This window comes from Podarcis tiliguerta (genome assembly GCF_965153285.1).
Source record: "Podarcis tiliguerta genome assembly, chromosome: 9".
NCBI lineage: Eukaryota > Metazoa > Chordata > Lepidosauria > Squamata > Lacertidae > Podarcis > Podarcis tiliguerta.
The window spans coordinates 35,956,087-35,969,049 of NC_139542.1; the positions used below are offsets into that span (position 1 = coordinate 35,956,087).

The 12,963-nt window shown below is 38.2% G+C and overlaps 2 protein-coding genes across 6 annotated transcripts in view; one reads left to right on the forward strand and one right to left on the reverse strand.

Moving 5' to 3' along the window:
• Positions 1 to 12,963, forward strand: part of HHIP (hedgehog interacting protein) — a 73,889-nt gene that overhangs the window by 16,725 nt on the left and 44,201 nt on the right. For all 5 annotated transcript variants that reach the window (XM_083457306.1, XM_083457307.1, XM_083457308.1 and 2 more), the window contains exons 3-4: positions 4,089 to 4,245; positions 5,908 to 6,109. In XM_083457306.1, coding sequence (XP_083313432.1) covers positions 4,089 to 4,245; positions 5,908 to 6,109 — 359 coding nt within the window. The remainder of the gene's footprint in view (positions 1 to 4,088; positions 4,246 to 5,907; positions 6,110 to 12,963) is intronic.
• ANAPC10 (anaphase promoting complex subunit 10) overlaps positions 1 to 12,963 on the reverse strand; it is a 118,737-nt gene that overhangs the window by 4,620 nt on the left and 101,154 nt on the right. The window lies entirely within an intron of this gene.

Consider the following 12,963-nt stretch of genomic DNA (forward strand, 5'->3'; position numbering starts at 1 on the left):
CTATAGTTCTGTGATATTAAAACCAAGGAGGGGAGCAATTTTTAACAGAAAACACATATAGATTTCAGTTTATTTGATCTTTGCATCCCTTTCTAAGATCTGTAACAATTGCCAGAGGAGTAGTCTTCTTCAGCAAAGACAACAAGAGTAACAAATTGATTATGGCATAAACTTCCATTGCCTTAAGGCAGCAAACCTTGTCTACTCACAAGTAAGTCCTATTGAATTCCTGGGGCTTTTTACCATGTAAGGTTAGGATTGTAACCTAAAATCTCTAGTGAGCAAAAGCTTAGGCCTGTTCACCTTTAAGCTGTCATGGGACTCTTTGGTGTTGTTTCCTAACAGCTGAATCCATAAGAAATATGTATAAAGAATATTTTTAGTACCTGGCTTTATTCAGCTGACATTTATTGCTTTCCTGAGAATGGGAAACAAAAGGAAATTCTACAACAGCCTGTTATATCTCAAAATGGAAATGTAGCTGTGTTGGCCCATGAGAAGAGGAAAATCCAAACTTCATAATTGGGCAACAGGACCAACCAAAATGTCACAAAATCATGGCAGGCTTTGAGAATAACTTAGAAACATTAACCAGGAATAAATAGGCTTATAAAGGACATTAAATTAGAGTGCAAAGGATCAAAGCACCCCACAACTGATTCTACCAGTCACAAACAAATATTTGTCATAAAAATGCATTATCACCAGAAAAGGTAAAAAAAAAAAAGTCCTTTGAACTCAGGTTCAGATTCAATTTTCAGTGGAAAATTACTTGGAAGAGGGGTTGGAATGCCATTTTAATTTTGTATATTTGTTTTTGCTACCGATAAAGTTATGTTAACATTCCCATTTTTAAATGTAGGCATTTTTTTAAAAAACTGGGTGAATCAAGGGAATGTAGTTTGTTCTTTTATTCCCTATACTCGCAGGTGCCCCCTCTTCCCTACATGTTCCAAATGCATAAGCAATACACATTTAAACCCTTCTTTTCTAGTTGAGCTAGAAAATATGGATAAAAATAAAAATTGTTGACAAGCACTTATGGGAATGCATCACTGTCCAGTGGCAGTAGAAAAGTTAACCCAGTGAGAGGAGATGGAGTTCATCACAGTTCAATTATAAGCCTACCTTAGTACTGCAGAGTACCAGTTGCATTCTGCAAGTGAAGATACAATCCTGAATGCCTTTGGAAACTCTAGTGGTGCATAACTAAGTACTTTTTCCTAGTATTTCTGTTTGCACAATGAACTTCCTTTCCGCTCCTTTCCCCATGTGCCCCTGTGCCCTCCCCAGATCTGCTCTAGAGGGTTATGGGTAAACCCATAGCAGATTTAGGGAGCATACTGGGAGACGAGAGGGAGCAAAAGTTCAACTGCATTTTCCAAAGTCCTTACACTAGCGGACACACTTCATTGGATGCCACCCTCTGTCAATTTCATTTCAAGACTGGTTTTAGTGTATATAAATCCTCGTGTTTCCTCAGAGCTGTGGCTTGGTTTGCTGTCTATTATCATGTTTGTTTTTCTTATGAAGAAGAGTAGATGTTGTATTGTGCCTCTGGGATAAGAGGCATAAACATGGCCACCTTCCAGACAGGGTGCCCTGGACTTTGTCTGCACCACATTTTCATGGTTCTATCTGTGATGAAGTACCTCAAATATTTGGATATCCATATCAGTGAGTGAAGCCTAAGCATCCTTATCTCTCAAGCACTAGGGGACTTTAGTGCTGGAAGTGGTGTCTTGGTGAAGTCTCTAGCAATTACTGGATGAACTCCCTTAATGTAACAGTGGAACAGGGTACTAGGAAGAGCCTTTGTCTGTGCTTGGCTGATCTGTTTTGTGACGCTAGAGGGATTGTGAGCAGAAGAAGTAGTAGAAGCAGAAATCTAAGAGTGAGGGAGTCAAGATCTTGAAAAGGCAGTAGGCTTTGCTTCTTTATTATTGTATTTTTATGCCAACTTTCCTCCAAGAAGCTCAAGGTGGCATACATAGTTCCCAGCTCCATGTTTATCTCACAACAACCCTATGAGGGAAGTTAGGCTATAAAATATTGACTGGCCCAAAGTCACCCCAGGGGATTTGAACCCTGGTTTTGCCCAGGTCCTAGTCTAACACTCTAATCACTGTGCTATAGTGGCTATGGGGCTTTGTGACTTCCTGTGACACTGGATGGACCCTGAGATTGACAAGGGGAATCTATAGAAACAGGTGGATAAGCATTGGACAGGTGGACAATTCACCTCAGTTTCTGTCTGTGAGGTCACATCCAAACCATATATCCAAAGGACATGGCTTCCCACAAAGAATCCTGGGAACTGTAGTTTCAGAACTACAATTCCCAGCACCGTTAACAAAGTACAGTTGCAAGGATTCATGAGGGAAAGCCTTTTATTTTATGTGTATGGGGAGGATGTGACTTGCTGCTGAAGAGGGATCACCTCAAACACAGAATTCATTGGCCATATAGATGCAGTTCAGAATTACATGTTCATAATGAAAGGGAGATGAAGAGAGGAGAACATTAAGGGGCAAACAATTTCCACATAGGTAGATGGAAATATGAGTTCTGCAGGGGGATCGAGCTTGGTATTATTGGGTAAAATGAAAATTCATCTGGATTAGATTCCTAGGAATGGCAAATGAGAAACCATAGATGGGCCAAAAAACTGAAACATAATGCATCCATATAAAGTTGTCATTCAGCAAACTGGGTAGAAGTATAACTCCATCTCAGGCAGTCAGTTGTATTATGAGACCACACTGACTGTGCCTTATTGTTGTTTTGATATTGGATATCCTGCCATTAATTGTTTCTGTAAATTATTTTTGTAAATACATTAGCACTGTGGTGTGCTTTATTCATTGTTGACTCTAATGCTGAGTTTTTTGGCATGTCTTCTAATCAGATTCTTTCTTGATCTATTTATTCATGAGATGGTGTTTCACTGCAAATATGCAGTCACCAATCAAGAAAAATAAACTTGTAACAAATGTTTGACAAAACCCATGCATATTAAATGCTTTCAGCTAAATGTTTAGCAGGTTATTTTTTTAAAAAAAATACATTTTACCCACTTTACCACCAAAGTTTTTAGGGTGGCATACTAGCCCTCTCTTTTATCCTCAAAATAAAGTGAGGTAATTAGGCTGCAAGCCTAACCATAGCTTCTTGGGAGTAAGCCCCACTGAATTCAGTAGGATTTACTTCTTTTACAGGCATGGTTAGGATTGCACTGTTAGGCTATGAGATAGTGACTAGACCAGAGTCTGTAATTGTTGTGGCTGCCCAGGTGCTCTGCTTCTCTGTTATCTACTGGTGGAGTGTTTTGGAATTTAAAGGTGGAGCTAGTGGAGAAATGGCAAGTGTTCACAAGAGAGTGTTATTTCATAGAGCAATAGTTAGGGATTTTAGTAACTGCTGTAAATGGCTCTATTATCTTCATTGGTGTTATCTAAGTGGCTTTAAGAATTGCTAAGGCATTCATATGCCATGACGTTTTAATGTATCATAAATTCTCTTGCTGTTTACCCTTGGTTTTTACACTGATGGGCCTTTTGCAACAATCATTTGTAAAATAGGTAGCAGAATGAAAATACAAATGAAAATCAATATTACATTCTTTTTTTAAAAAAAAACCACAATAACGGTATATAAGATGCTCACATGCAATAATTTTTTTAAGTTTATGTTTGTAGATTCCTTGATCGGTGTAATTCCTAAAATGGAAACATTGGATTATTGATACCCAGAGTTGACCCATTGTAATTAATAGACATGACTAACTTAGACCCATTAATTTCAGTAGGTTTACTCTGAGTAGGACTAGCTTTAAATACAATTCATTCATTTCTCTGTTAATTTCTCAAGTATTTGAGATCATTCATTGTACTCCTGAACTTTCTGATCATAAGCCACAAGAAGATTTGTTTGTTTTTATTTGTCCATGTTAAAGAGAGTCTTTTGCAAGACGAGAGGCATGTTTTAAAAATTCTCCTTTTTAGTCTATACAAAGGCTATTTGTATATTTAAGAACAAAATATCCATATTCATTAATAAGCTAAACATTTTTTCCTTCACTTTTAAAGGTTTCCTCCAAACTACAGCGGATGATTTTTGCTTCTATTATACAAGAAAAGATGGTGGCTTGTGCTTTCCAGATTTTCCAAGAAAACAAGTTCGAGGACCAGCTTCTAACTATTTGGACCAGATGGACGAATATGGCAGAGTAGAAGATATCAGCAGGTTCATAAAGATAAATACTGCTTAATCTAAAAAATCTGACAAATCTTTGTAGTTGACATTGAGTTGAGTCAGTCTTTGCTTTTGCTTCCCAGCTGTGTCATCCAGATGTTGCCTTCTCTTGCTGTTGTTAGCAGTCCATTCTTTATAATGTATTGAATTCTTGTGTAATACGTACTTTACTAATGATTCATTGACTTCATTCTGGATCAAATACATTGCAGATGTGTTATCTGAAATGTTATCTAAATTTAATTGTTGGTAATTTGATTTTCCCCTCTGATTTCTTATCAGTTAACCACTCCTGGTTGTTGTTTTGCCCCTCTTCTACATTATCCACTTATGACCAAAAATGGATTTCCATCATTTAAGTTTAGTACAGCAAATATTCCCCCACAGGCTGAAGGGTTCTTATGTGTTCAGTATTTAGTACTCATCACAGGGTAATGGGAAATTTAACCTGTGTTTTGAACACAGAGAGATTAGGGTCAGCATGAGTTTGGAGTTGAAAGGACAGTCTCATTTTTCATAAATTTGCTTCAGTCTCTCTCTTCTTTTTTCCAAGTTCAGTTTTAATTCTAACATCTATACTACCCCATGATGGCCAATTGACCCCTTGGGTTAATACTTCGTGCTTTTTTTTTTATAAAAAAAAAGGTTAAAATCCAGATAAAAGTATATTTGCCCCTAATTCCTCCAATTCTGGAAAAAAAATCTGTAAACAGTATTTATGCAGGTGTGTATTATATTATCCTGTAATATCTAGTGTATTATATAATGCACACAATTTAATAATAATATGTTATGTATTATACATTCTGTTGTATATATTATCTCTACAAGCTATTGGGCTTTGTTCTGTTTATAATTACTGTTAATTGTAACAATTCCAAAAGTTAGTCTTAGTCCTTTTTCAAATAGTGTGCTGTTTTTAATTTAAGTTTGAATATGTTGGCATTTAGAAATTAAGCGCATGTTGCATTTAAGTAAGATTATGGGTCAGTTATGCATCTGTCCATTACTTTCCACTTACCATTGTGTGCACCACAATCCTATGTGTGCGAACACAGAAGCAGAGCACAACAAATACAAATAAGCCACACATTCAACAGGTGGCAGTTCCCCTCCTCAATTCTAGTTAATTTAGGCCAAAATCTCCAACCCAAACCTCTAAATGCTCCCTCCCTACCTCTCTATTCAACCCCCCCCCCCCACTTGTAGCTGTCCTCTACCTCCTTCCTTCACCTGGAGTGATGTCACCTACCTGTAGGTAGTACCTGTGTCCAAATAGTTGAGAGAGATTCTCAGATATCAGGAGACCTTAGTCCTGTTGTTAGCTCCCATAGCAGTCCTGGACTATTGGTGAGCAATTTGGCTTACAAGGGACTGGGCAGCCAGCAGCTGAGGCATGTTGTCACATCTCCCTCAGTCACTTCCTGTCAGATTGAAAGCTACCTCACCTTCAGATTGAAATATGTGATACCAAACATTGCCTTTGCTTGCCTTGCTGAATACAGCTGACCTTGTGAATAGTAGGAGCAAGACATTGCCTGTTGTAGCACATGTTCTGATTTCTTGCATATTGCTTTTCTTGCAGGAAATTTTAAATAGGGAGGTAGTAATCTATAGGTATAACAAAAATGGTGTTTTATTACTTTTTTTAAGGAAGCATAAACACAACTGCTTTTGCATCCATGAGGTTGCAAGTGGGCTGAGGCAGCCTGTTGGAGCAACACATTGTGGAGATGGATCACAGCGCCTGTTCATCCTGGAGAAAGAGGGATATGTAAAGATTTTCACACCTGAAGGGGATTTAATCAAGGAGCCATTTCTGGACATTCACAAGCTTGTTCAAAGTGGACTAAAGGTTAGAATTCTTTTTATTTACCATTGCCTGCCTATTTGCTTTTTTATATGCTCACTACATTACTTTTTCTGCAGCTTCAGCTTTTGCCACCTTTGATTTTAAAAGATAAAACAGTATGCAAATATTTTAAAAGGAGAGTGCCAGCTAATTGGTCTCATAATAAAACATCTCTCCTCTTTCTCTTCATAGTTCCAACCCAATGAACATTCATTATGCTTAAGATTCATTCATTTAGACTTATACTGGCCAGCTAATTCAATAGGCTCAACAGCAATATAGTTACAGTAGTAGGGCATATGCTTTGTATGTCTATGGTTCTGAGTTCAGCCTTCAGCACTGCCAGTTAGTAAAGGAGCTCATGTGGCAGGGTTGGAGAAATCCCTGTCCCTGAATGCTTAGAAGGCTGCCACCAGCCAGAGGAAAAGGCATGATTTAGCATAAGGCTTCATATAGTAAAATGCTCAGCTCCATTGACACCTATAACTTAAACCTTTCTATTTAAATATTTGTTCCTTATCACATAATTGTGTGCATAATATTATGACTACAGTGAAATAATTTGAATCCAGGTCACAAATTATTCCACTCAAGAATGTGGTTCTTTATAGTTGATTTCTGTGGAAACAGTTTTGATCCTTTAGCTATTTGTTTCTTGACACCTAATGTGGCTAGCCATTCTCATTGCTGAATACAGAAGGGGGAGCTCTCACTGCATCAGCTACTTGAGAGGATGGCTCTTCCTTGGCCTTTTCAGTGCATGATAAGATGCAACTATGCTCTGTTCTCCTTCTTCTTGAATTGATTGGATTTTGAGTAACCTGCAAGCTTTTCAACCTCCTGGAATGTGTTTTGCTCCTAAATGCAGCAAGTTAAAATAAAAAAGTATTGCATCATTGAACACCAGAAGCTGTTCTCTTTTTTGTTTTGCTCATCTGAGGTGCAAGTTTCCCTTATTTTATTACTGCTTTATACAGAAAATGTCATTTACGTTTTGTAGTGAGAATTGCTATAGAAAATTACATTACTGAAGAGGAATCTGTTGTCATCTTCTGTGATTATCTAGCTATGTACAATTCAAATCTTGTAGCAATGCATACTACATATGACCTAATGAGAACGTCTCTTTTCTATTAAAAAAAATCCAGTTGGTCTATCTTTCTGGGCAGTGAGGGATATTGACATATTTCAAAGGTGGTATTAATCTGTCCCATTTTCCGTATGTATTAACTTGCCTCATAAGAAACAACCAAAGTGACTAACATAAAAAAATAACAACAATAAAATCATAAAACTTTTTTTAAAAACACACAAGGGCAGAAACACACATAATATATCAAAATCATTTCAGGTTGCAATCCTATGGACACTTAACTTGGAAGTATGTTTCATTATTTCTGAGTAGACACACATAGGATGGTACTGTTGTCACTAGACCTAACAGGTGAGAATTGAGCATGTTCTTGACGTTGGCACTTACAATGAATGAAAATTACATGCTGATTACAATTTCAACTATAACATTCATGGGAAATACATATGCTGCAACTCTATAACACTTACTTAGGAGTTAAGTCTTATTGAACTCGTACTTTTGAGTGAATACCGGTAAGAATTACTCTGCAATTCAAAAACATGTATGCATATTTTCCTTGTATCCTTTAAAGTACCTCCCATGGTCTGATTGTCCACCTTTTTTCCAAAGACGTTTGGGAGTTTGGTGTGAAAAACTACTTTAGGGAGAAATGACTTTTTGTCTACCATGTGCCTGCTTTTTCATTTCAGTAATTTTCACACCAATTCCAAAAAAATAAATAAAAATCATGGCAGTTCCTAGAGTTTAGGGATTTGGTGAGCAAAGTTATTTCAAGAAAATTTATTGAAATGGGTGTACAGATACCATGCACGTGGGAACCTCTGGAAAATGCTCTCAATGTATTTTAGTCTGCAAGAGTGGGGGAACCTGTGGTCCTCCAGGTGTTATTGGACTTCATTTTCCATCAGCACCAACCAGCATGGCCAAGTGGTCAAGCATGATGGAATTTGGAGTCCAACAACATCTGGAGGGCTACAGGTTCTCCATCCGTATGGCACACACCTGCTTAGGAGCCAGCGTCACTGACCTCAGTGGGACTTACTTCTGAGTAGACATGTATAGGACTGTGCTAATTGTCCATTAGGAAATTGATTGACCCATAATACCAAAGTGTCCACAGAATAAATTTCAAGTGTGCACCTCTGTGGGAAAATATATATTATAAAGACAGATATTCATTGACCTGTTGCGTGTCTTATTCTGTTAGTATGAAGGTATAGCAAACCTAGATTAATCAGAGAATGCTTCCACAGCACTACTATTGTGGGAAAAGAACTGTCAAAAGACAAAATTGACTAAGAAAGGTTTTACTAGTTTCAGTGGATAAGAACTGAGAAGTCTGAGGAAAAACCTTGTACTTTTTAATTCACATTTTCATATTTCTGTTATTAAAGCTGGTATTTTATTATTTTGTATTCCATCAACACCACTAATTTCAAAGCAACAGCAATAACATATTTTTAAAGCATGACACATTGTCTGAATAACACAGTTTTCAGTAAATGTCTAAATGATTTCTAAGAGTTTAACATTCTATGGTCTTTTAAACGTGTTTGTGGGAAGGGGGTTATTGGTTTCCTTGTGTTTTATTACATATTTTGTGTTCTCATTTTGTATTTTTATGTTGTGAAATGCCCTGTGATCTTTGGACAGGGGGCGGTATGCAAATTTAATTAATTATAATAATACAGTAATAACAATATACTGTTTTGGTAACTTAATTATATGAGGGTATAGAGTCATAATATAGTCCTTTTGCAGATCTTATAAGACAGTATTTGCCAACCTGGTGCCTTCCAGCTGTTCTGGTCTACAATTCTCATCAGCCCCAGCCAGCACGGCTATGGGAGTTGCAATCCAAAACATCTGGAGGGCACCAAGTTGGCAAAGGCTGCTATAAGACAAACTTCCCCTGTTTTTCTTTTAGACAGCTTGAGCAGCAGACTATGGAACAAAACGTGTCCCTTTGAAACTTACAAGGCTATTGTATCAAAGTTCTATTGTATTGAGATCAACCGTTTAAGTAATGATAGTAGTGTTTTAATAATAAATCTAATGAAAACAACATGATAAAAGCACAAAGCCTCTGAAGAGAATGAAAGAACCCCCGTGAAAGAGAAAACATATGTCAGGGAAATGATACTGAAGATAGGCTCTTAAGAATATATGAGCTAGACTCCTTGACCTCAGCCACCTTCTGCTCCCCTCCAGGCTATGAACTGTTTTTGCTTGTCACTATGGCTTAAATTTTAATAGAAAGTTTCCCTAAATCTCGAACCACATCTGCTTCTTTGTTTCTTTCCGCAGCCAAATCCCTCAGCGAGGCCAACTATACATACTTCAGTGTTTCCATATATATTTTTTGTTGCAGGGCGGAGGGAGTAAAATATTCTTATATAATTCCTTTAGGAATAATTTTGAAAGTTCACAGTTTGCCACAATCACAGTGTATTACAGATAAACGTAAAGGTATTTCAGCTATGCATATTGAGTTCTTAAGTCGATTGCCTGCCAACTGATTTTTTCACAAGCGCTGGCATTTGCGCATGCACTCCTTCCCAAAGCAGCAAACTTCAAACAGTTTCTGTTCATTATTGAGGCTTTCATAGATTCTATGGAGTTTCTACGAATAAGGTGCATTTCACACTTTATGCAGCAGTTTCCCCTCTATCACTGGCATTGAACATTACAGTAGTACCTCAGGTTACATACGCTTCAGGTTACATACGCTTCAGGTTACAGACTCCGCTAACCCAGAAATAGTACCTCAGGTTAAGAACTTTGCTTCAGGATGAGAACAGAAATTGTGCTCCGGCGGTGCGGCGGCAGCAGGAGGCCCCATTAGCTAAAGTGGTGCTTCAGGTTAAGAACAGTTTCAGGTTAAGAACGGACCTCCAGAACGAATTAAGTACTTAACCCGAGGTACCATTGTACAACATTTGTGAGAGCATCAACATATTTGTCTATAGACATACTTATGCACTGGCTGTGACATGGGGCAGCATCTCAAGCTTATTTTTTTTTTTTTTTGTGCAGTGACGCCACTATTTAATATACCAAAATTGTCACTATAGAGATGATTTCTATGTGAAGGGGTTCAGAAACCCCTCTTTCTACACAGAGTGACAAGCCCTCCAGATGTCGCTGAACTACAACTCTCATACAACAGCTGAATTGGCTGCCAGTTTGTTTTCAGGTCCAATTCAAAGCAATCATGCTAGTGTTTAAAGTCCTAAATTATTTAGACCCCAAATATCTGAAATACCATCTCCTTCCCTACAGACCCTCCAGCTGTTGTGATCAGTAGAGGGGGCCGTCTTGGCATTTCCACCTCCCTCAGAGGTTCATTGGGGTGGCCCAGGAGAGAGTATTCTCCACGGCAGGCCCTAAGTTGTATGTCTGGCTTCTTCACTATACAGCTTTCAATAAATGCTGAAGACACACATCCTCATTTTTATTTTTATTTTATTTATTTCATGAAATATATGTGCCTCTTGATTGGAAAGAAACAACAACCTGGCCTTTGACACCTGGGATGTGTCAGGGCCCCACACTGTTACCATGACTGCACTCTGTTCTATTTTTAATTACGAATTTTAAACTGTTGTAACCAACCCTAGGACCTGCTGGTGAAGGGTGGGTAATAAATTTAAAAATGATAATGATGATGATGATGGCTGTCCTTACTGGGGCTGATGGGAGTTGAAGTTCATCAACCTGAGGGCCACAGATTCTCCATTCCTGTTCTGCAAGATCTGGCTTTCCTTAACTTGCTCTTGCGGCTGCTTCTGCTGTTTATTTCTAGTATACCAAATGCAGAGAGAGCTAGGAACCTTTTGCCTTTGTAGAAATCTGAAGGGATATGTGCTCAGGTCAGACACAGGTGAACCGAGCTGTTCCTACATTTTTACTGTACTCCTCTTTGCCTCACAAGAAGATCTAGACACCAACACTTTCCATATTATGATTTACATCACAAGAGTGTCTTGGCAAGAGAACCCTTGCCTGAACAGCCTTGTAGCCACAATCTTGCACGAAGTTATGCAAGCTTAAACCACTGAAAGCGACACAAGCGGGTTGAATGGCGGCCCTATAAATGGAAAATACTTGCCCTAAATTCTGATCATAAATGCATTTATTTGGGGACCCCAATATGTGGGTCAGGGAACCTGGATTCCATGCAAGATGCTAGGAGGGAAAATCGGGGGGAAGGGAGTGGCAGAGAGAGAAAGAGAAAAGAGGGTGACTGAAAGAAAACAAAACTGCAGTGCCCCTGCCCACCATTGACTTTGGCCCCTGCTCACCACTTGCATGCAGTCGCTGACTAATTACTCCTGAGAGAATGTGGCCCTGAACAGAAAAAAACATGTTCCCCTTACATTCAAATATTCAAGCAAACAGGCAGAGTTACAGCAGAGCGGATTCCAGTCCTTTTGGCCCCCACTGCAGGGCAGAGGTAGGATTAGAGTCTTCTATCCAACACTGCATTGGAGAGGAAAACATTTTTTTTATCCTCTCCCTTTCAGAACTGTGATGAGGAGCAGAACAAAGTGTTTTGAATGTTCTCTTTTCTTTCATATGAACCATATCTCCCACTGGTGTGGCAGCACTGTTACTAGATCTTAAAAGAGAAGGAAATGGATCGTGCTGATAGTTTGCTAAAGAAGGATGTGTTGTTGACATTTTGTAAGGATTAAATACAGCTTGGTGTTTTCTGAACAGGAATGTAGGAAGGCAGCGATTTCACAACCTGTGTTCTTCACAATCAACGCCGTTTCCATTCCACTGTAGTTTAGTTTCTGCCAAATACTATGCCATTCTCCTCCCTGCTATTTAATGTAAGTTATGCAACTTACATAAACTACGTAACCATTTACATAACTTACATTCATCTCAATGTAAAGGAAATGTCAAAACAATGTTTTTTAAAGCCATGAATTACACACCATTTGCAGACTTTTATATATATATATAAAAAGAGATGATGTGAATGAATACTGATCATTTTTGCTTCACTGATTTCCATTCCTGACAACAAATGAAAATGTGAACTCCAGCATCCTTCACTTCCTTTTCCATTTTTGTTGGAATAAGATGAAAAATATGGAATGCACCCAAGTGCTATAGAGACCTGTAGCTCTGAACAAGATAACTATTAGCTTTTGCTTGCAGTTGTGGAACACTGCAGTAATATTTGGGCAGTCTGTTTTACACTAAATACATTGTGGCCTTTGTTGATTTTGGGCCCAGTGTCCTAGGTTAGAAGAACCTAGATGAGGATGATACTTTATCATTTTCCATGAACGTGTGTAGCTTTAATGCTCTGTGTTTCCTCAAGAGGAATCCCATGGTGTCAATTAACTGAACTTGTTCCAAAACAAGGCTCTGTTTGGAAAATATAGTTTTCATTGTGGGTGTTCCTTGAAATTGTATGCCTTATACCCTGCTATTATGGAGATGTGTGCAGTAGGGTGAAGACTGCCAGCTTCTTTTCCATGCAGTGTATGAATTAGAGCCGCATCCCACACACAGTGCTAGATAATTTGTGTTTCAATTTTGCTATGTGTACAACTCATTTTAGAGCATTCAACAATTTTAAAAAGTGTTTAAAAAGTCTTCTTCTGGCATGTCATTTGTTGTAAGCAAAGGAATATTCTATTTAGAAATTTTCAAAACCAACTAAAAGAGATGTTATTTAGAAAATGTAATTAAAGAAAGGAGGTTGACTGTGTGTGTGTGTGTGTGAGAGAGAGAGAGAGAG